Raw genomic sequence first — 25333 nt, forward strand, 5'->3', positions numbered from 1 at the left:
ACGAGGCCTGAATTACAGCGGAGCAGGTTTTTTTGGTTTTATTTGAGTGAAGAGGGAGTGCTCAGGGTGTGGTTTTAAAAGTACCTCTGAGATACTCAATGGATACCTTTATTCTTGAGTTCTAGGGCACGGTTTAAAATGGAGAGGGGATAATTGTGGAGATGTTTGATCTTCTTTATCCCCCTTACCTGGTCGACATGTTTCAGCCTCGACAAGAGGTGCTGAGGCTTTCTTCAGGACCAAAGAAGGTGAATAAGTGAGTGTATGTTCACAAAGCCATACCAGTCCTCTGCATAAGAATGAAACTTGCATGCCTGCTGTCAAGGGTTGTGCTTGTTCATCACACACTTCCAAAACAGGTGTGCAAGTTCCAATAATCGCAAGAGAACATATTCGGTCTTAACAGTGGCACCTGTGCTATTAGTGCTGAATGTGTTCTCTCCCTTAATCAATGAAGCTTGCACACCTACTGTCCAGTGTAGTACCTGTTCTCTGGGTAGGCATGAAGTATGCAATGATATTGGCAGTGCTGTGCCTCTTCTGTCTCAAGAATGAAATTTGAACTGAGGCTGCTAGGCAAGGCTGAAATGTTACCCTGTGTCCACATACTGCTCGCACTGCAGTTATTGTTGTGCCTGTCCTCTGTTCAGTGCTTAATTTGAGCTGGTGGTTTCCGGTCCTCGGCACCGGCACTTCATCGGCAACACTGGCACTTGCGATAGTCTGCCACATGGTGTTCTGTTTGTCTGATTTAGAGTGATCACAACAATACTTGTTTACTAATTCAATATACGTTAAAAAGGAATATTACCTGATGCTCTTGCTAATCTTATTGCTTTGGGGGCCTGGAATAGTCTGGATTGTTACACGTGTAGGGTGTGATGGTTAGTAGCTGGTTTGGTACTGCCATTAGCACCGCTGGCAGGCCTACCTGTCTCAAGGCGAAGGCTTTTTAGACCATAACATACGTGTACAATGGGCTTAGAACTGACCCATTGCTTATATTGGCTGTCTTTGTTGTCACTCTCGCTTGCTTCTTATTCATTGGTTTGCCTCGCTCTTCTTGTGTTTGTTCCTCCCCTGGATCATAGACTCTGTTTGATTGGCTGTCTTGTATCCTTCCACTGCTCGCATTTAGGGAGCAGTTTTTTTTCTCCGTTAATTACTCCATGAGAGTGCATGTGTTTCCTCGCTCTTTCTCAAGGTGTGCGGCTCCACCTTCCTCCCCAAGTACGCTCTTTCTCAAGGTGTGCGGCTCCACCTTCCTCCCCAAGTACGCACACCTGCTCCTCTAAACTACTAATCTGAACCTCCCCTCCCCTGGCGGAACCTGTCATTTTTGGGGGAGTTTATGGCAGCTACTGGTTGCTTCCGAACCTCTTCACTTTGCATGAAACGCTATTGTGCACCTCCATTTTCTCCACTTCATCCTGTTATTTCTACCCCCAACAAGCTCGCCTACTTCTTGTGGTCATTTATTTATTTTTGGGAAGGGACTTGCAGATGCCATTTCCTGCCAGGCCATTCTACTATAAAGTGCTTGAGCGCAAATTCAATTGTTTTCTTCATTTTTGGATCCATGTGGTATTAAAAATCTTAGATTATTAACTAAAGTGCAAAGAAAATAGTGCCGTTCTGTAGGCACGCACATGCATAGCAACACAAATGCAAACATATGCCATCACAAATTCGATGCAGAATGACAAAGCCGGGAGCAGCAGCTGCGTAATTGAGCTTATTTTCTCTTTGTAGGTCGAGCAGCGTAGTCGCTGCTCGACACCTTTTGTTGCCCGTATCTGGGAATGTGGACAGCAATGTGCCACGCGCTTTTCCTTTCCAGTTTTCACCGCGGGAGCGCGCCTCTCAGATGCGCTTGCGCAGACACGCACACACAGCCCCTGCTTTCGCTTGGCTTGCATGCAAACACGGCGCACACACACACAGCCAGCCCCCACCCCCTGTACACACACAGGCGCACGCACACATACACACGCTGCCGCCCCCCCCTGCACACACACATACAGACACGCACACACAGACACGCACGCATACACACGCACGCATACGCCCGCCGCAACCCCCAACCCCCCCTGCACACACACACGCACACAGACACACACCCCCGCCCCCCCTTACAACTAAGCCCTACTCACCGCATCGCCGCCACTCCTGACTTCGGCAGCCACCGCGGGGCTCTCCCTCAGGCATGGGAGCCCCGCCTGCGTCACCAATGCTGCTCTCTGACACTCCGTGGATGCGGGCTTCACGCAGAAGGCGGAAGTCCCGCCCCACGACCGGCTTCACGCTGCCGAACTTCCGGTTGCTAGGTTTTGTAGCGCGCCTATCCTGTGGTCCATGTTTCGGTGCCTAGCCACAAAAACGTAGGTAGTTTTATAGTTACTTCTTGTTTTTCCAGGCAGCTCAACCTATTTCGGCACTGCTTATTTTTTCCCTCCTCGGGAGTGGCTCCAGAGGGCGTGGACATGAGTAATCCCCTCGCAATCCGTGTACTTTGAGTAACCCAGCATTTCGGAAAGTGAGTGCAACTAATTGAAAAGTGAGCTGAACAAAGACGCCGCAAACCAGGGAGGCATCCACATCACTTGAATTTATGATCATATCTGTAGTTGTGTCGCGCCGCGCTGCCCGTCCTGATCCCGGGGTTGTCGCGGCTTCCGTCCCTCGGCTCGGCGGCAGGGCTGGATGTCTGCTGCGGACGGGGCTGGGATGGCCAGGCCGCCGCTGCGGAGCTTTGTCTCCGTCGGTTCCGGGGACTTGCGCACGCTCACCACCTGCAACTGCGAGCTGGCCCTGCTGCCCCTCAAGCAGCTGCTCGCCATGCAGCCTGAGTACCTGCAGCTAAGGCCCGAGGAGCAGCCGGACAGCCTGGTGAGCTGCCACCTCGGCTGCGGGGGCTACAACCTGTTCTCCAACGGAAGCTTCCGCATGGAGGGCCACGAGTTCCGGGTCGTCAACTACATCAGCAGGTGGGTCACTGTAGTCTGTAGCGCGTCTCCATTCGGTGGCGCACCAGGCACTATGACGTAATGTTCTTCCTTGCGCCCAATGGAATGTTTCCAGTTACTGCCAGTGCACCCCTTAAATTAAAAGGGAGCGCACCAGCACTTATCGGCAGGAATGCAATATTTATAAGAAGTGATTGCTGTCTCTTATCAACATCAAGTAACAGGTACTGAACGATTGTGAGTTTAGGGTTCCATTTGAGCACCGATTTTGTTTAGACCTTTACAAAGAGGTGAACGAAGTGTTGTGGTGGCCACAAAGATGGTCTAATTTGTACTGCAAGTGTTATTTATTACAGTTCTTTGGAAACCAAGAAGTGATGTGCAAAGCATGTTCCTGAGCCAGTCACTAAATTACCACACAGAGCACTGTTAAATAATGAGATGTGTTGTACGGTGCCTTCAAGTTACTGATTTATACAATAGCGTTTATTTGTCGTGATAGCGTTTTCTGCCAACCAGGCTACAAGACATATGATCATTTATTCTGCTTTATGCACCTTGCTGCGTTATCAGATAACTGACATATCATATGTCCAGCCAGTGCTCAAAGTAGACCGGGTCTTGCCGGTGCTCAGCACCCACTGTTTTAAAAAGCAGGTGCAAAGAGGGGTTCCTACCGGGCTCTCCAATTTTGCCCTCACCCTCACGGTTCTCAATATAAAAAGCTGTCAGTGCCCGTCGGAAGGTCTGCCCGCTGCTTCCTGGTAATCAGTATGAAAATATGAAACAGGCAACGCTCAAAATACGTGCTGATATAGTAAAGGGAGGTTTATTTCGGAGGAACTCATTTGTGTACACAGTGAAATGACTGGGAAATAAATACGAATGTATTTTACTTAATTCAATGACATAAAAAATGAGTTTTTTTTACAAAGACGCAACAATAGTTAGTTTAACTAGAAAGAAAATGCCCTACAAAATAGTTTTTGCTGGTGGAAATGCTGAAACTAACATTGAAGTGGTCAGCGAACTCGAGCCAAAGTTAACAGAGCGCTTTACATAAGTCCCAGTTGCATTACAGCCTGATACATTCAAGGCAAGTGGAAATTAAGTGATTTGCCCAGAATCACAGTATGTTTGAGCGTCTCTGCTGAGACTCGAATCTGCTTCCGCTGGTTCAGAGTCAGCTCTTGCCGTTAAGCCCCATCCTCTCCTGACAAACTATTTTGACCAGGGGTGTTCAACGTGCTATGCGAGGACTGATTCAACACCACATTCCAGGATGACCACAGATTATGCTAAAGACTTCCATTTAGGGTGTTTATATTAAATTGAGACTTCAAAGAAAAGCTGAAGGAAGAAAGTTGTGATAAAATCAGTTTGAGAGGATGTTTTCATCTTTCACATTGGCGCTTTTACAGCATTACAGTATTTCTTAAGATTATTTATCACTCGACAGAACGTTGGTTTTACTCAAATGTGCATTATCGCTTAAAAGCATCTACATTTTCCCAAGGGAACCCCCCTCACTCTATCTATCGCCTTCTATCTATCTATCTATCTATCTATCTATCTATCTATCTATCTATCGCCCTCACACGATCTATCTATCTATTGCCATCTATCTATCTATCTATCTATCTATCTATCTATCTATCTATCTATCTATCTATCTATCTATCTATCTATCTCACTCTATGTATCTATCTATCGCCCTCACTCTATCTATCGCCCTCTATCTATCTATCTATCTATCTATCTATCTATCTATCTATCTATCTATCTCACTCTATGTATCTATCTATCGCCCTCACTCTATCGCCCTCACTCCATCTATCGCCCTCACTCCATCTATCGCCCTCACTCTATCGATCGCCATCAATTTATCTATATGTCTATCTATCGCCCTCACTCTATCGCCCTCACTCTTCTATCTATTGCCCTCCCTCTATCTATCGCACTTACTCTATCTATTGCATCACCACAGCATCACTCAGCACCACCACAGCATCACTCAGCACTACCACAGCATCACTATGCGCTACCACAACATCACTATGCGATACCACAGCATCACTGAACACCACAGCATCACTTGTCGCCACCACATCACTCAGCGCCACCCCAGCATCAATCTGCGCAACCATTCAACAACAACTGGTCAAAATACGTTCTCTCAATGTCTCAAGCTTTATTAAAAATTTCAACAAAAAGATGTTAATATTTCACTTCTGTTCTTGGATTTTCGTAACAATAAAATACACTGAACATAATCTTCACAAAAGTTATTTACAAAAGTTTAAGCTATTGCCATTATGAATTACAATAACTTTTATTTAAGTATTAATTATTTAAAAAAATTAAAAGCCATTGTTATTTGTAATATCAATACATCTAAGTCACGTAAATAAAACACATATTGCATTACAAATGCTGTAGGTGTCACATTTGTGAAAGTTATGACTATTGGCATTGTAAATGACAAAGCTATTAATTTCGCTATTTTCAAAACCAACACATACATAAAAAATGTGTCATTTACAATACCAAAAGCTCAATCCTTCCTAATGCGAGACCTATTGCATTGCAAATGCTTGTTTTTTTTGCCAGTGCTGGACAGCATTGTTGAAAAGCCTTTAGATATTGGACAAAGCTGCAGAGCATCGACAAAAAGCAATAGAGGCAACTAAAGGGTGGCAAAGCTAGACCTTCTGTCTTTGCCAATGCTTGTTATCAGTGCTGTACCAATGACCTCTAAGAATGAAGCTTGCACAGCTTTTGCCAGTGTTATACTATACTCTTTTATTTCTATGATTGAAGCCTGCACTGTATTAATTATCCAGAGCTGCACCAGTTCCCTTTACAGCAGTGCTCCATCTGTTCTTTCTCTACGGAGGAAGCTTGCATTGATACCGCCTGGCACTCTACCATTTTCTCTCCACCTTCTCTGAATTAAGTTTGCACTATTTCTGTCAGTGCTTTTACTCAGATTATGCATCAATCATGCTCTGATGTTGCCAGTGCTGCACGTTTTCTTTCTGAATGAAGGAAGCTTGCACTGCTGCTTCTTTATGCAGGATGCTAGCTCGGCTGCTGTCCATTGCCTTACTCTTTCTCCATTAGAATGAAGCATGCATAGGTGTTGCCAGTGGTGCACTTGTTCTTTATCTGTGAATGAAGCTTGTGCTGCTGCTATTCGTTCCCCGGCAGTTCTGTATAAATGAAGCTTGCTCTCTACTTCTTTCTATTTCCGTGAGACGTGCATTGATTGGTGGTGCTGCACCTGTTCTTTCTATGTGAAGGAAACTTCACTTCTCCTGCCTGGCGCCACAGAAGTTATTACTCTGGAATGACGCTTGCACTGCTTCGGTCCATTTCTGCACTTGTTCATTCTAAATTAAGGAAGCTTGCACTGCTGCTTCTTTATGCAGGTTGCTAGCTCGGCTGCTGTCCATTGCCTTACCTTTTCTCTGTAAGAATGAAGCTTGCACAGATGTTGCCAGTGGTGCACTTGTTCTCTATCTGTGAGTGAAGCTTGTGCTGCTGTTGTTCGTTCACTGGCAGTTCTGTATAGATGGAGCTTGCTCTGATTCTGTCTATTTCAGTGAGATGTGCGTTGATCATTAGTGCTGCACCTGTTCTTTCTCTGCGAAGGAAACTTCACTTTATCTGCCTGGTGCGGCAGAAGTTCTTACTCTGTGAATGAAGCTTGCGCCGTGTCGGTCCAGTGCTGTACTTGTCATCTGTATGCATGAAGCAGGTTCTGATGCCACCAGTGCTCCATCTGCTCCTGTTCTATAGATGAACCTTGCAATATATATATATATTTTTTTGCAGTTTTATGTAGTGCAAACTCGACCCGAAGGTATTGGAGCGCTGTACATGAGCACCAGGTACCTTAAACTAGTACACATACATTTTTCGATAGACACGGGGAGATTAAGTGATTTGGCCAGAATCGCAGGAGGTTGAGCCAACGCCGAGGCTTCAACCTGGTTCCTCAGCTCCAAAGTCGGCAACTCTGGCCATTACACCACATCACATACACTCCAGCTGTCTATTGATCTCTGAGGCATGCATTGGTGTTGCGGTGCTGCACATAATCTCAGTCTAGAAATGAAAGTTGCAGTGCTAGTGTTGTACATGTTCTATATATATATATATATATATCATCATAAGGACAGGAAACCCATTTGAAGAACAGCCACGAGAGGATGAAATAAACAATCGGTTTAATGTAGGCTTGCATGGCAGCTTCTCACAACAGCATGTAACTTCTTTACACAGTCCTCGCCAAACGCGTTTCGAGAGCCTTCTGCTCTCTTCTTCAGTGGCGTGTGTTGAAATAAAACAGTGCAAGTGCCGATGCACAGTTCAAATTAATCACCTGCCTTCAAAAGGGGCGTGGCCGACACCACGACCTTCTGGAAATTGTAGTCCATTTCGGTGTCCCATGTGGGCGCGCTGTTTATTCAGTGAAACCTAAAAAAAATAAAAAATATATATATATATATATATATATATATATATATATATATATATATATATATATATATATATATATATATATATATATATATATTCCTGTCCGTTTCCTGCACTTCGACTATGACCTGTTCTTCTGTAGAATGAAGCGTGTACTGCTATTGTCCATGCTTTGCCTGCTCTCTGTGAATAATCCTTGCATTGCTGTTCCACTACTGTACTTGATCTCTGTGTATGCCTGAATTGTGTGCTGCTGCTGCTGCTGCATCAGTGCTGTATTTGTGGTCCCGGTGCACACTCGTTACTCACCCCAGTGCTGAGGTAAGTTCTTAAAGTTCAGTATTGTTTTTATTCCAGAACATCCTCCTTCCGGCTGGTATGCGACAGAGAGATCAGACCAAGAAGACTCCAACAGGACCCCTGGATCGAGACTCGCTAATGCAGCACTTGGAGAAGGAGGCCCTGGAGACCGAGGAGCGCGAAGACCTGGTGCCCTTCACTGGCGAGAAGCGAGGTAGGTAGCGCTACTTCGCAGTCCTGATGTTAAATGACATTGTTGATGACATCACTAATGACATCTCAAATGACATTATTGATTACATCACTGATGACATCATTAATAACACCATAGTCATAGACTGCCTAGAGTTACAGTGAATACACATATGTGTACATAGCATGGAAATAGCTTAAACCTTGGAGGTACGTGTGATTGTGCTGATGTTTGGGGTGCAAGTCGTACTCCATGTTAAACAAGGTAGAGGCTGAGCACACCTGATGGGGGTTGCTTAGATATGTGCCAAAGTCACTTGCAACTTGAAGCCAAAGTCTGCTACAAGCAAATCTGTAAGTACGTCTAAATCTTCTGTTGACAATATATTATTCACCAGTGGATGTCTGGTGCACTTGCCTGTATTGAATATTTGTAATAGTGTTATAGACCGATTCTATGTAACAAGGACATTTATGAGGTTTGGATGTTTATTTCCAGTACTTCACTGAAGATCTGGAGGCACTGCAGATTTTTGAAGGATGAAGAATGTAGGAGTGTCCACTTAGAGGTGTTTTATCTCCCACTGGGGTTTAAGTATGGCTCTAAAGTTGTATGCCATTGAGCACATCTCTGGAATGTTTACAGAGTATTTTACCAAACTGCACAGGGTTGTCCAATGGCTTGGCAGAAGGTATCTTTTTGGTGGCAAATGCATACCTGTCAGCCTCTTGACTTAAAATCACGAGTTATCTAAAGTCTTAAAGTTGGTACTCCCATTAAGGTGGCTAGAGTACAAATTCTTTTTTTAGAGGTATAAAAACGGTGGGTGACCCCATTAAAATCTATAGAGACATTTTTTGTTTGTTAGATAGGTGAATACCAGTAACAAGAGGGTACCATCCACCAAATGTGAGTGCCTGGACAACGTTTCTAGCATGTGGTCAAAGGTTTTGCATATTATCACATGATTGGTGATCGAAACTTCAGAAAATGGTGTTGCATGTTGAATTAAGTCCACAAACTCTATAGGACACTGCCACAGTGACTGGTTGAAATCATCAGGGATGTGATCAGTGATGTCATCAATGATGTCATTTAAAAAGCTATGTGTGATGTAATATGTGAAGTCATAAGCAGTGCACTGTAGGGCGCAAGTTACAGTTCGCTCAGCAAATCATAACTTGTGAATTTCAGTGTTTTTTTAAAACTGTAGTTTTTACCTTTTGTCTCATTTCAACACCTAACCAGAGTGTCACTTTAAACTTAGTTTTTTTAGTGAATTTTGGGGGGATTTTTGATTAAAACCAAACTATTCATATCTCCAAACTCTAACGGCAACTTTCAACTAATGCCCCCACTGCACATGGCATCCTGCCAGTCCCAGCGCTCAAATTGCACGCAGGTTGGGCAATGCCTCTGCTGTGCACAACCTTAATCTGCACATATTGACGGTTTGGCCGCAGGGCATGGCTTCTGATCATGTAGAAGTGGTGTTGTTCCAAGGTCTTAGACCCAATCCACCCACGGCCAGCCAACTTCCCCCGCTGTGCGTAGCCTTTGCCCGTGCACAGCAGGGCCTATCTTCTGGCAAAGCTCTGATCCAAACTTCCCAGCAATGCCCAACCACTAGTGTGTATGTCCTACAGCTGCTCTCCCAAACCTCCATCTAGGCTCCTTTTTTAGTCATTTTTTTCAGGTTCCGCTATTTGCTGATACTCAACACACAAGCTTCCTTCCAATTGTACCACAGTACTCTGCAATCTTCCTTCCTCTTAACTGGGGTGGCATGGTGAGCAAAAGAACAATGGATGTAACCCAGATCGCTTGACTGGGGGTGAACGTTTTGATTTGTTCTGCATTCCGTCCATCATTTGTGTGTCTTTTACCTTCCTTTGGGAAGCCTGGACGGTACTGCTGCAGCATGGGGTGGAAGCTCCTGCAGCAGCTCCAGTTGGAGTACTGTGGTACCTCACAGGAGTGCCCATTGTTTTCAAAGAGAGTACTGTAGTCCCCATAGCTTTGAAATGTTTTTTTGTTATTTTAATCCCTTGGAGATTCCTCTGGGTCCCCTCTCACAAGCCTTTGGGGTCAGCATATCCCTACCCTGTACCCATAAACTCTTAAAAATATATATTTTAAGGACCCAGGTACTGAGACCTTGAGTCCTATAATGGCGGCCACAACAATGTCTTCTTAGCTGGACCCAGTCAATCAGATTGCTCATTACTGTAGTACCTGGGACAGTACTGTAGTATGGAAATGGCTGACAGGAGAAAATGGTCCCTTGGTCAATCTTAAGCTCCTAATTTTCGGTAACCTGGGACTCCTGTGAGTCCACCAGTCCCAATATACCTAATTTTTCTAAGCGTTAACCACTTTATGCCCAACCCAAGCCTCTCTTTGAACTCTATTTTCTCAAAAATGGCTGAATGTAAGTAAAGTAAATCTTTATTGCTCAGTTAATTAAAACCATTGCAAAGAGTAGCATATAATACATTAAAATGCCAGATGATCTAATACCGCCGCTTTTTTTTTTTTAATACAATTGTTAAAAAAGATAAAAAATGATAATAGCTTCATGTGGCAAGTAGAACTTTCTACAGGCTTCTTTCACGCTGGGCATATATTAAAAAAATAGAGTAAGTCCCTTATATAGCCTAAGGTGGCTGTGTTAAAAGTCTTTGTTGTAAACATATTACACTAGCAAGTCTGTTAGCTGCACAACGTTTATATCTGCGATTACTTGAGTCTATCTTTTTATCGCACATCATTATTTCTGCGCGTCGATTGCTTTTAATCAGCTGCTTTGTACTCTTTCTCTTGTCACTGCCTTAAGCAAGCAGTAAATTCAAATTACTCACTGTGCTTCTGTTTTCACTCTATTCTGTGCACCTTGAGTAACTGTCTCACTTCTGCTCACACGCTTCGGTTCGATTTTCAGTTCCGAGTCAATCTATCTCCTGCTGCTGCTCCTTGCTACGCCTGGATGTCGCCAAAAATGTTGTAAACATATTACACAAAATCGGAGCTTTGTCTTGAGTTTAACTTTAATTCAGGAGAACCCAGAACCAACCCTACCAGGCGCAGCTGGCTAAACTGTCACAGCCCCCACAAGATAATGAGCTCACATAAGGAACCCTAAGTACCTCACAGGTGACATCACCCAGCCTAGCACAGGACTCTCCATTACAATATAACAGTCTTGCTCCTGGGTTTAAGCTGCGCTGTAATGTAGGCTTAGTGCGTAGAAGATTGATATTCGAGGGAGTCTTTTAGTTCGTAGCAATCTGCTTCTACAGTTTTATTGTATGCTAGCTTGCATTCGGGTGGCTGTACCTTGACCGTAGGTAGTTACATTGTATTTGCCCCTTTGTGTTTGCTTCATCCATTCCCTGCCTTCTGTAGTTCTTGTTTCATTTCCGCTATCTCCAGGAATTTGACAAGATGGCTTGCTAGTTGAATGTTTTTTCCATCAAAGCAAGCCTTGACCGCCTGCCGGCATGTTCTTATTCCTAGCTTATTTAGGGACGGTTTTAGATGATATCTGCACTCTTTGTTCAGACCTTTGCAGGTGCATATTAAGTGCAGGATGTCCTCTTTTGCGTTCCCACATATTCGGCAGTTCATTGTCGCTTGGGGCGTTTTCCATGGGGTAAGATGACTTTGTGATGGAAGTATGCCCAGCCGTAGGCGTAAGAACTCCTTTGTGCGCCTGGTGAACCCAACTCCTAAATAGCTTTGGCAGGAGCTGCTGGTGTAGTTTTGGATAACTGTCCAACCGTGAGCCCTGTTGGCTAGGCTTGCTTTGTCCTCTGTTAACGAGATTGATCTTACTGATTTATTAACTAGCTGTTTGAAGGTGTTGTGGGACCCATTGCTCTTCCAAGCTTCTGGTAGGCCCAAGGAGTTTATTGAATGCTTTAGATATTTTGCAGCTGTGCAGTTGTTCTTACTTTCTATCTCTTTCCATAGGTAGTGATTCAGACTTGCGTCTTCTCCTCCCCCGGATTTTGTGCCATCTTTTGACATAGGCACCCATACGTGCTACAGTTTGATTTCTCAGGCCGAATTCCAGCCTTATTTGTGCCTGCGAGGTGTAAATGGGCAGGCTGAAAATCATTCTCATAGCCTTCGCTATTGTGCTATTCAGTAGCTGAGCGTCCCTCCCTCGGAGGCATTCGCTCCCGTAAGTTATGGCCGGAGTTAGTTTTGCGTGAATCACTTGAAGCAGAGGGGTAAAGCTACGGCCAACTGCTTTCGTTTTGAGGCTCCTTAGTGCGATCGCTATGCTGATTCCTTTCCGTTTTATTGCTTCCTTTTGTTGTTGGAATAAACCTTTTTTGTCCACAGTTACGCCCAGGTACTTGTATTCATCCACTGTTTCCAGTGTGAGTCCTACCATGTGCCAGCAGAACCTTGATGATGATGTCTTAGCGTTTATCCTCATTATTTTTGTTTTTGAGAAATTGATGCTTAGGCTATTCGCTGTTGAGTAATTGAAAGTTGTGCTGATTAGATGTTATAGCCCTATCGGTGTTCTACTGATCAGCACAATGTCATCCGCATACATCAGATTAGAGAGGGTAAGACCACCTAAGCTTGGGGCGTGAGCGTTACTTTCGACGAGCTTCTGTGAAAGGCCAGACATAAAGATGTTGAATAATGTCGGCGCTAGCACACACCCTTGTTTAAGGCCCTTTGTCGTCCGTATTTTCCTTGACAGGCGGTCTCCTGGTACCAGCTTAACTTGGACCCATGTATCCGTGTGTAGTGATATCAGCTGTGTTAGTAGCCCAGGTGGAATTTTCCTTTTTTCCAGCTTCGCCCATAGTAGATTTCTATTGATGTTGTGAAACGCTGAAGTGAAACTCGATAAAACATACAAACAGGGGCAGATTGGCTATCTTAATGGTGTCAATAAGTTGTGATAAAGCTAGAATGTTTGATGTTGTTCTCATTTGTTTGCGGAAGCCTGTCTGGGTAATGGGGATCACAGCGTTTTCATTCGACCATTCCGTGAGCTCCTCTAGTAGAAGACCAGCATAATATTTGGCCTCATTGTCAATTAGGGCAACAAGTCTGTAGTTTTTAGGGTCCTTTATGTTGCCTTTCTTGTTGATTGGAGCTATTAAAGAGCCTTTCCATGAGCTGGAATTGTTACGGTGTCTGCGATCTGTTTAAAAAGTGGCAGTAGAGCCGCTGCCCAATATTCTGGGTTTTGTTTGTACAAAATGGGAGGGATCCCGTTGGGACCTGGAGCCCCCTCCGGCTTCCCTTTCGCAATCCTACCTATGATTTGTTTTTCGGTGAGTGCCAGTGAAGTAAAGACCAATTGTGGGGTGCAAGCTTGAATTTTGCTGTCATTTTCTAGTCGCCTAGTTATGGCAGATTTTGGCACTGTATTGAAGTGGGGCTGGAGGTAATTGGACCAGGCTTCCTCGGTTAAGTAAGAATCAGTGCTGGGACTTCTTGGGTTCTGGAGTGTGTTAACTGTTTTCCAGAATCTTCTGCTAGTATTGTTTCCTTTTGCGTCATGGAGGAGCCTAGCCCATAGCTCTTACTCTGCTTCCCTTTTTTCATGCCAAATTAGTTTCTTTTTGCTGTTTTTAAAAAAAATGGCTGAATGGATTTACACCAAATTTCAAAAGGCATGCGTTCTGGGTAAAGCTCACACTTTTTGCCATATTTGGTGTAATTCCAGTCAGCTGTTTTTCTGTATCACAGAGCAAAGCTTACTATGGAAATTAGCATGAGAAATCAACATTTTGGGACCCCCTTTATTGTGGCCAGCATTTGATGGATAAGTGCAAAACTTTCCATGAAAGAACTGAGGGGTTGGTGAATTTTATTTCGAAGGTTCTGTGCTGATCGTCAATCGGTGCCCACGTTAATAATGAAACACAAAATACTCTTCCCATGGAAATTCTGACTTAACAATAACAACACAGTGGCGATTACCTCTGTATAATATACATTTAATTCGCGTTTCAATATATTTTTAACATGTATTTCCTGTATATGTAGTAAACATTCTTCTGATTCCACCAAGTCTCATTGAGTTCCTCCCACTTTACGGCATTGTAATAGCGACATTCTCGTAATTACACTTTTGTTCCAAGTGTTGTTTTATGAAATACATCTATCTTCTACGTTGTTGTTTCCCTAAGGTCCAATTGGGTAAAATGCTTACTCTTGGTCTTTTTTGGTAATATTTCCAAGGTATTTGAAAACAATAAATGTCGATTTTTTTTGCAGCAAGCTGAAAATCCTTAAAAACATAAGTTGTTTGAATTATTAACCTCCTAACTGGATTTTTTTATTGGATTTATCTGTTGCCTTTGATACTTCATTTACTAAACTTGCGACGACTGCTGTAAAGGACGAAGTGTTGAAATTGTTTAATACATTTTTATCTGGTCACAGTTAAAGAGTCTTACTGGTTTCTCACAGTCACTCTTCTTACTATGTATGTTGCCCCCTTGGCAGTGCTTAATTTGAGCTGGTGGTTGCGGTTGGGCCTCACCGGCACTCATTTTGAGGACTGGCACTTATTTATACTACTCAGATTTTGACTCAGAGCTAGACGGAGATAAACACCAAAAGGGTGAAAGAAGGAGGGAGAGAAAGATGGAAAAACAGTGACAAATAAAGAAAGCAAGGGTGAAAAAGAATATGAAAGAGTGAGTGTAGTGGCAGGGGTTGCATGGTTATGGATGAAAGAGACATGAGGTGGAATAAAGACTATGCAGCATTGGTATAAGACACCATAATATTTGATAGCACCTGCTGTGGTCTTCTTAGCAAAACTTCAGGTGTTGGCACATATACTTTTACAAATTTAGAACTGTTGGCGGCCTTGATCAGGAAATACAAACTATCTTGTATCTACTGTGCCGCACAAATTACATTCAGATCATCCTTCGATTGGCTGGTTCGGGGCTGTGCACGACACTGGATTTTGCACAAAATTAAAAGCTCTTGCACACTAGATATCCTGAGGCTGGGCTCAGATAAAACCTATGTTTTGATATTGGGTGGTTCATCATTCCATTTTTCCGAGCCATAATTGCAGAAGGTTTGGAATACTATAACACACTCTGTTGGGGTTTTCCATCAAACACAAGCTGGGGTCTCCAAATTATTCAAAATAGTGCGGCACAAATACTTTTAAATCTCCCCGGCATTATTGCGTCATGCATCATCTCAAGATTTTGCATTGGCTGCCTGTGAGGAGTGGATTCTGTAAGACCCTGTAAATTTGTTTCAGGGCTCTTGATGATCCTATCCATGTCTTTCTGTTCTAGTTGTTGCGCCACTACTGTCATACCAGGGCGCTGTGTTTGGTGTTGACCTACTACCGTCAAGCCCCAACCATAACCAAGGTGGGCTGGGGTGTTTGTTGCTTTGCTTACGTGACAGCCAAACACTGGAATAGACTTCTGCTTCACCTTTGTTCTGAAACCAATTTCTGAGATACAAATTTAGCAGTATTTCAGTATTAGGGCATGCAAAACCCACTGGTACATGTCCTACCTTTTAAATACACTGCACCCTGTCGTGACCTGGACATAGGGCACTAGGACCCTGGACCCAACTGGTGGGGAGGGGGCAGGAAACCCGACACCACTTCGGTCAAGGGGTGGGGGACGGCAGATTCCAACAAGAGGACAAAGAAGCTGGACTCATGGCAGGCGCAGCACACACAGAATAAAGATTGTTATAATAATCTATCGGACTCCTGTCGTACCTGAAGTGTCCCGATATGACAACTGGCGACAAAGGTTTGTGGAGGAGGATCATGCGTGTGTCCAGTGCTCCAGGAGTGAAGAACTATGGAGTCAGGAGCCCACCCTGGTCCGAGTGACGAAGCGTAGGCAATGCGCTGGAGCCCACCCCGGCCGCAACCAGACCAGCACGGGAGAAAAGAAGTAATCATCCGGTAACAGAAAGCCGGTAAGAAGCCCCCGACGTCCAGAGAAGCAAGCGCGCACGCAAGGGAATTGAAAGAAATCTTGTGCAAGATCTCGCAGAAGAAGCGGCCATCTTGAGGTCAGGCAAAGCGGCCAATCAGCGTCACGGGAGACCCAGCGGCCATCTTTAAGTCAGGCTGGAACTGAAAAGTGCACTAATAAAGAACAAAGAGATGATAAGGGAGGAAAGAAAAACAAATAACAAAGTTTAAAGTCAGAAAACACAGAAACTAAGGAAAAAGTGTGAAAACAGCAGAACAAAAGTCTAAAAAGTTGGGGAAAAAAAGAAAAGCTACGCAAAACAGAGACAATAAGGAAGAAAGTAAAGGAAAGACAAGAAAATACAAAAAAACACAAAAAAGTGCGACAAAGAAGGAAAGCTAAACGAAAGTGAAAACTAAACAAAAGAAAAGAACAGAATAAAAGAAAGAAGTGCCACTGGCCCACAATGACTGAACAAGCGAGTGACAAACCCAGTGCTCAGTATTGTAGACCCCTTCCATTCAACCTATCTGAACCACAAGTGGGCATCAGATGGGAGCGATGGGTTTGCAAGTTCGAAAGATACATGAGCGCCACGGATGTAACAGATGCTAAGCAGTTGGATCTTTTTTTAAACCTCTTCGGGGACGATGTAGACGACCTACTAGTGACATTCCCTGATGACCAAACAGCAGCATACAAAAGGCTAATCAAGTGCCTCTCAGACAAATTTGATCCGCAAAGAAACATTGACTTTGAGAGATACACCTTCACAATTGCATTTCAGCACACTGACGTGTCCCTTGACGACTTTGTGACAAGACTGCGTAAATTGGTCAGGCACTGCGAATTTGACAAGTTCGACAACGAACAAGCAATTCGCCTGCGCATCATTGAGGGATGTCGGTCAATGTAATTCCGCACACGAATTCTGAAAGAACCGACCTAGGTGGAGAAAATCCTAACGATAGCCAGGGCAGAAGCGAGGGCGACGGCGCAGGCAAAGCAGATGGAGCAGGATAAGGAGAGGCGAATAGAACTAGCAACTGCATGGTCGGAAGCAGTCGCATGAACAACTGGAAGAAATAGTGCAATGAGCAACTGCCAAGAAAACAACATGAAAAACATGTTACAGATGCAGACTTGAGTTCCCACACATCAGCGCGTGCCCGGCAATGGCTCAGACATGCAGAAGATGCAGCAGGAGCAATCATTTTGCATGTGTGTGTCTGGGCACACATTTCAGAAGTGAGAGAGGACGACCAGGAAGACCGCGGATGACGACACAGATATGCCAGGCACATGGAAACAGCAAACCGCAGCTTGTCAGCTGAATCTGATGGAGAAGCGGTGCAAGAGAACGTAGAATGACTATACTTGATGTCCGATGTTGCGTCTGCAGAAGATGACAAAGGGCGAGAAAGCATCCAAATAATAGAGAAACATCAAGTAAAAAAGACCGCAACAGTGAACATAGATGTGGGGCAACACAACACACGTTTCGTGTTAGACAGCGGCGCCACATGCAATATCATGTGTGTATCAGAATATGAAAAGATGGAAACAAAGCCGGCGCTAGTGCCATCCACGGTTGACGTATTCACGTGGGGATAAAAAAAAACTGTGATCAACTTGGGGAAATTTACAGAGACACTGATATACAAAGACCGATCAAGCAAGGAAGACATACATGTACTGAAGGGTGACACTCCAGCACCATGTTTACTGAGCAACGTCACAGCGCAGATGATGGGCCTCCTCACAATGACATACCACATGTCCGAGAAGAAGAACATCCTGCAAGATTATCCAGGAATCCTACATGGACTAGGAAAACTAAAAGGACGACAAATAACACAGCACATCAATGAGGCAGTGAAACCAGTAGCTCAACATCACAGATGGGTGCCGATACACCTGCAACTGCAAGTAGAGGAGGAAATAAAAACGTTGCTAAGTCAGGACATCATAGAGCCGGCAGACGGACCGACACCATGGATGTCACCAATAGTGGCAGTCCCAAAGAAGAACACATCTCAAATTTGCATCTGTGTCGATATGAGGATACAGAACACAGCAATTGAACTGGAAAGACACCCTGCACCACACCTCAACAACATGATCAGCTGCCTAACTGGCACATGCCGATTCTCAAAGCTGTACCTGTGCAAAGGATATCATCAGCTAGAACTTGACCCACAGTCAAGGTACATTACGACATTCTCCACGCACATGAGTCTATTTCACTACACGCGGTTGTGCTTTGGCATCTCATTGGCAGCAGAAATTTTTCAAGAAACAATACGGCAAGTCATAAGGCCGGTAAAAAACAGGCTCAACTACAGTGACGACATTCTGGTATTTGGTCGAACAGATAATTGTTATTGTTGTTATTGTTATTGTTACTTTAGTTTGTATAGCGCCAACTCACCCACAGGTCTCAAGACGCTTTTAGACCAAGAAAACACAATAATTTTCCCAGCTAGAGGAGGAGTAGAATACCAAATGGTTCCCTGAACAAAATTGTTTTCAACTGCTTTCTAAACTGTAAAAGATTGGCCTCTTTACGAAGCATATCTGGCAGCTTGTTCCACAGCTGTGGAATTTGTGTGGAAAAGGATCTTCCGCCCTTTGTTGACAATTTAAAGCGAGGGCAAACCAGCAACTGAGCATCCGAAGATCTAAGCGATCGTTTAGGATTATAAGGCATCAAACGATCCTTTATATAGACAGGTGCTTGTCCATATATTGCCTTATGTGCTACACACAAGCTCTTAAACTCCACCCTCTGCTTCACGGGGAGCCAGTGAAGCCTAAGCAATAGGCGGGTGATGAGCATGACAAAGCATTGCGGGACATATGCTCCCAGCTGGAACAGGCAGGTCTAACTCTGAATGAAGAAAAGTGCGAAATAAGGAGAAACGAACTGGTGTTTTTCGGACACATCTCTCTAAAAAAGGGATGCGACCAGATCGCAGCAAAGTGGAGACGCTGGAAAAAGCGAAACCTCGGAGCGATGTTGCAGAAGTGAGATCATTTCTTGTGCTTGCCAGCCACTGCGCGAGATACATAAAAAACTTTGCCACGGTAAGCACACCACTGAGAGAACTGACGAAGCAAGGCCAGACATTCATGTGGACAGAAGACTGCAACAAAGTGTTTGAGGCCATCAGACATGCAGTGATAGAGGTGGACCATCTAGCGTACTTTGATCCCCTGCTGTGCACAGAATTGACGGTGGATGCCAACCCGTGGGGCTAGGAGCAATCCTGGCACAACAAAGGCCAGGTAAAGAGTCCCCCAAAAATGTAGTTGCATACGCAATCAAAAGCTTGTTCGACATTGAGAGGGAATACTCACAGCCGGAAAAAGAAAGCCTCGCAGTAGTATGGGCATGTGCGCACTATCACATGTTCATATATGGGAAACCATTCACCATTGTAAAGGATCATCAGGCCCTAGTAACCATCTATGGAAATCCTAACGCGAAAATACCACCTAGAATCGGGAGATGGGGCATAAGGCTGATGGAGTACAACTTCAAGATTGTGCACAAACCAGGGAAAGAACACAACCCGGCGGACTACATGTCGAGGCACCCTTTGCCACAAACCCCTGAGGCAACATCAATGGAGGAGGAATAACTGAACCTTGTACTAAAACAAAACACTCTGGCATCAATAACGGTGGCAAGGCTTGAGCAAGAAACAGAGAGGGATGCTACAATGCCCGCGATCAAAATGGTAACAAGACAACAGCGATGAAGACATGTCAACAACAACAGCATCATGGACACGGAGTGATCAAAGAGGAAATGCTGGCGTTCAAAAAGATTCATGAAGAGCTATCAGAGACCAACAATTGAATAATAATGAGAGGAACAAGAATAGTGATGCCAAGAACTCTGCGGAGACAGACTGTAAATTTGGTGCATGAATCACACAGAGGCATGGTAGCAACAAAGAAACTGCTACGGGAGAAAGTGTGGGTTCCGGGGCTGGACAACATGGTGGAGGCCACTGTCACAAACTGCCACATCTGCCAAACGACGGGGAAGCCAGCAAAACCAGAACCGTTACAAATGTCAGTGCTACCGCGGGCAGTGTGGACTTAACTGGCAGCAGACTTCTACGGGCCTCTGGAAACAGGAAACTACCTGCTCGTGATAATTGATGAATTCTCCAGGTTTACCATCGTGCGACAAGTATCGTCAACCTCAGCAAGCGCAACATTGCCAACTCTGGACAACGTATTTGCAGCGTGGGGTTCCACACAAACACTAAAGACAGACAATGGCCCGCCATTCTCAGGGGAAGAATTTCGAAGATTTATGGACTACTAAGGGATCCATCACAGGAAAATAACTCCTCTGTGGCCACAAGCAAATGGCATGGTGGAATGATTCATGGGGAATATAAAGAAGGATGTCCAAAGAGAAAAGCCGGCGCTGATATCAATAGGACAGGCTCTGTGTCAAGTGCTAAGGCACTATTGAAACACCCCTCACAGCTCCACAGGAAGGTGTCCCGCCGAGCTAGTGCTGGGCAGATCAAGCAGGACAAGGCTACCGCAGCTGGAAGCAACAACAACGCCAGAGCAGAGCAGCATCGCCATCAAAGACCAAGAGGCCAAGGAGAAAATGAAGGCATATGCCAATTCAAGGAGACATGCCACTCCTGCGCACCTCAAACAAGGGGATATCGTGGTCGTGCGGCAGCGGTAGCTGAGAAAATTGGACAGCCCGTTCTCAAAGGAGCCGTTGACGGTGACCAAGATAAAAGGGCCCATGATAACAGCATCAGCAGGACAATACCATATCACACGAAACAGCTCACACTTCAAGGAACTCAAGATCATGGACGAAGAAGGAAGAGATGTCGCAACAGGAGACGCAGGCATGAGACTGGACGAGGACGAGCAGATGGATAAAGGAGAAACATGTCAAAGAAGAGAGTGCAAAAGACCAAAGAGACTGATTGAAGAGATGTAATGAGGACACATTCTCTCTCTCTCTCTCTCTCTATCTATCTCTCTCTCTCTCTGTCTCTCTCTCTGTCTCTCTCTCTCTCTTGCTACAACTATCTTTGCACTAACTATCTCTGTCATTTCTCCAACAAAGGGGGAGATGTCGTGACCTGGGCCCAGGGCACTAGAACCCTGGACCCGACTGGTGGGGAGGGGGCAGGGAACAGGACACGACTTCCGGTCAAGGGGTGGGGGACAGCAGATTCCAACAAGAGGGCAAAGAAGCTGGACACATGGCAGGCGCAGCGCACACAGAATAAAGATTGTTATAATAATCTATCAGACTCCTGTTGTACCTGGAGTGTCCTGATACGACACACCCTGCCCAGGGGGCTGCCTTGGGCCTACCTAAGGAGTGACCTACATTTCATAAAAGGGAAGGTTTGGGCTTGGCAAGTTTGGGGAACTTGTCTTGTCGAAATGGCAGTTTAAAACTGCACCACAGACTCTGCAATGGTAGGCCTGAGGCATGTTTAACCGCTTCCGTGCGGCGCGAATTCCCCGCCCATGCTGACTCCGCCTTGCGCGGGCGGAGTCATGACGGAACGGTTCCGTCATCCGCACAGCTCAACCGACGTGCATGACGGAACCGCTCCGTCAACAGCATCGAAGGGGTTAAAGGGCTACTCGTGTGTGGCACAACCAGTGCTGCAGGCCCACTAGTAGCATTCAATTTACAGGCCCTGGGCACGCATAGCGCACTTTACTAGGGACTTACAAGTAAATTAAATATGCCAATCATGGACAAACCAATTACCATTACTTGTTACATAGGGAACACTTGCACTTCAGCACTGGACAGCAGTTGTAAAAGAGTCATAAAACCAGCAAAAACAAAGACCAGCTAACATTTAAAAAACAGAAGGCAGAACCAAAAAGACAGGGGAAATCATGCCAAAAGGTGCCAGGTCTAACAATATCGGAATTTTATTAAGTGTAAGAGCAGAAGAAAAGTCAAACTATGGGCTTACTTAAATAGTTGTTGAATAACTGTTCCGGGTGTTGCACCTGATACATTGTACCACCCCTCCCTGGTGGCTGTCAGGCCCTGTCATGTCTCGCATTAATCCTGTCCGTCAGCTGTTATTGTAGGGCGCAGAACAGTCGGATTTGGCAAGCGTGCTTGGGAGCTAAGCAGGCACGTTAGAGGCAGGGGTGATAAGCAGGCTGTTATGTCGATGCTGAAGCAGCTGTACACCGTGATGACCTCACAGTTCATCACAGGTTCTAAAAACCTTCCTTTATTTCTAGCGACTAGAACATAAAAAAGTAAATGTAATTAGAATATAGAACGACACTCGTGTACCATTTCAGAAGGAAAACACACTGATTTTGGTTGCCCTTTGAGATGCAGTAAGTAATTTGCATTGCTTGATTAATTAAAATATGAGATGCTATTTTGTTATCTCCCTTCACAAGAAACGTCCCCTAAAAAATCACAAATTTACACTCTTGGCTTTTTAATTGATTAAAAAATGATCGGTCTCTGCTCGGGAGTAGCCGCAGGGATTCAGAGAACCCCACCCCTTAATGAGAAGCAAGAATATTTGGCAGTGGGGACATACACGTGCCTCGCGCAAGCACCTGGGCCTGTTAGTGCCCTGCGCGTCATCCAACCTCTTCACAGCCTAACCTTTGAGGTGATCTTCAGCGCTCTATTCTGGGTGGCGTCACCGAGCCCGCGCCGCCGCCGCGCGCGCAGAAGGTGTGAGGGTATTTATAGCCGGGCGTAAAAGAGGCAGAGACCCGGATTAGGCTCGGTGAGAAGTCATGCGTCGCACACCGTCCCGGGGACGTGTTTTCACGGCCACGTGCTGATTCGTGCCAGGTCCTTTGGGGGGTGGTGCCTGTAAAATAACTGTGGAAACTCACTGCAATTGAGGTCATAAACGGGGCGCATGGAGGACCTTCTCACCGTTTTTTGCAGGAAGGTCACTTCGTCCCATGCATTCAACCATTTTCTGCCTACTTTTGATCCACAAGCTTCTTGACCAATGCACTTCTGGTCAGGGACTTTAAGGCCTCTCCAATCTGCCCATTTCCACTGCAGGAAGGGACCCCTTGCCATCCACTCTATTTCACTCCAGATAAGAACACCACACCCATTAGGTCTGCTTTTTCCTTGGATACCAAAACCTATCCGTCCGTTCTGCCCCTTGCAGTGTTGACAAGGACCCTACGGCCAGGCCATTGCGTCTGCCCATTCCCTTCTAGCTATGACACCACACCCCATGTATTACAGATAAAAACTATGCCCCCTCTCATCTGTCCATTTCTGTGTAGATCTGACCTAATATGTTATGTCATGTTACTCGTATTTAGGCCCAGAAGGTCTGTCCAGTGCCTTACTATCACGAGCCTTAGACAGATGTACGCTTCATGTCTCCCTCCAGATAAGGGCACACAGGCAGACCCAGTTTTCTCATTTCCTATAGGTAAGTGCTACTGGCCACACAGTGTGCATGCTCATGCAGATGTGTTTCTACGGCCCATTCACCCTGTCTAGGCAGATGTGCTCAACAGGCCCATTCACTCTTTCCAAACAGATGTGGTCCCCAGGCCCGTTCAGCCAGTATAGGCAGATGTGTTCCCTAGGCCTACACAGCCTGGCCTTACAGATGTGTTCCCTAGGCCTACCCAGCCTGGCCTTACAGATGTGTTCCCTAGGCCTACACAGCCTGGCCTTACAGATGTGCTTCCCAGGCCCATTCATTCTGCCTATTCCCAAACAGACCGGGGTTCTTGGGCGCTTCGTTCGGCTCTTTCCTTTACACAAAAGCATGGCAGCCATTTTAGCCTCCCAATTCCTGACGGATAATTGAACTCCAGGCCTATTCCGCCGCCCCATTTTCAAGCAGAGACCCCCTCAGTTTGGCGCGCGCCCCTCCTGTCGGCGGGTCAGGCGCTCCTCGATCGATGGAACAGGTGGGCTCTGTCAGCAGCCCCCACGCTCGGCTAAAGAAAGCTCGCAGGAGACACTCTTCTGTTTTTGCAGCCGTTGGCTTTAAAAACCTATCATTAACCCCCACACACCGACCCACACAGAGGTTTATCACCAAAACACTCCAGGGGACACGGCCTGGCTGTTTGTACTCACTTGGGAATTGTGTACACTTGAAAAAATACAAATAAAGTGCACGCTTGTCAAGGAATTCTGTGCATTTTTATTAACTACGCACACTTCTGAGTGTCATCTTAAGGAATTTGGGTGCCCTGGTCAAGACCTACTTTTGGCGCCCCTTTTCGGTACTACTTTGTATTTTATTTCCCACTTTCAGATAATTCAAGCCCCGTGATGCCACACAATATTGATTAGTATGTTAAAGGTTGAGATTGAAACATAGACAGGTGTAGAGAGAACGTTCACATTTTCAGGGGGCCCCTTGGAAATTGGGGACCGTGGGCAATTGCCCGCTTTGCTCATGCCATAAAACGTTTTTGATTCTTCATATTTTTCGATAATTTTACACACCTTTCGAAATCATTTGGAGATATTAAAAATTATAATTATCTGTCAGTTGTAAGTAAATCATTCCGCCCTATGGGGACAATATTGAGATCAGCAGCAGATAACAATTCTGAGCTTTTTCAAGAGAAGTTTCAAGGAGGGTTCAAATATTCCAAAAATGAACGGATATGGTTTTTGTTTTGAAAAACAAATTGTATTCATTATCCTCTTCCATGTGTTCAACGTCACGGTGGGCGTGTGTGTCGGACTCCGGATTGAAGCGGTTATACCCTGCCTGTGCTTGACTAGGTCAGGGGTAGGCACGGATAGGCCCAGAGGTAGACAGTGCCTAAAGGCACTCATCGAAGGAGCACCCCTCACCGCCTTCTCCACCTGCGGGCTGAAGTGTTCGAAACATTGGGCTCTCACTTGTGGGCAGGTACAGCCCTCCCGTTCCCTGACCAACCCTATTATAGGGGTGTTGGTGTGAGAAGTGAGACAAGTCACCTGAGTGGAAGAGAGGAGTTTGTAAATGGGCAAGAATGTATGCTTTGAGGCAGATATGTAGGTAGCCGTTTGCGATTCGCAAACGCCGAAATTTCTCGAATTTCGGCGTTTGCGAATCGCAAACGGCGTTTTGATATGTAGGGGCCACTTAGCCAAATAAGGAATCGGAAAAATTGCGATTCCCTATTTTGCTTATAGCATTTAAGGAATCACAATTTTGCGATTTCTTAAATGCTATGTAGGGGTGCTTTAAAAATTGTGATTTTTGCATAAGGAATCGCAAAATACCACCTACTTCAAGTAGATGGTATTTTGCGATTTCCTTCAAAAATGCATTTTTTAAAATAATTAAAAGTGCCATGTGGCGCACAGACATGCCCTTAGGGCATGTATGTGCGCCACATGTACTTACAGGCACATTCCAGGGGTGCAACAGGTGTCCTTTGGACACCCTGGC

General features: G+C 45.2%; 1 protein-coding gene across 1 annotated transcript in view; it reads left to right on the forward strand.

The window, feature by feature from the left end:
- Positions 1 to 25333, forward strand: part of TMOD4 (tropomodulin 4) — a 125188-nt gene that overhangs the window by 32967 nt on the left and 66888 nt on the right. Inside the window, exon 3 of the mRNA XM_086947427.1 lies at positions 7809 to 7965. Coding sequence (XP_086803553.1) covers positions 7809 to 7965 — 157 coding nt within the window. The remainder of the gene's footprint in view (positions 1 to 7808; positions 7966 to 25333) is intronic.

This window comes from Lissotriton vulgaris, chromosome 12 (genome assembly GCF_964263255.1).
Source record: "Lissotriton vulgaris chromosome 12, aLisVul1.2, whole genome shotgun sequence".
In the NCBI taxonomy this organism is placed as follows: domain Eukaryota; kingdom Metazoa; phylum Chordata; class Amphibia; order Caudata; family Salamandridae; genus Lissotriton; species Lissotriton vulgaris.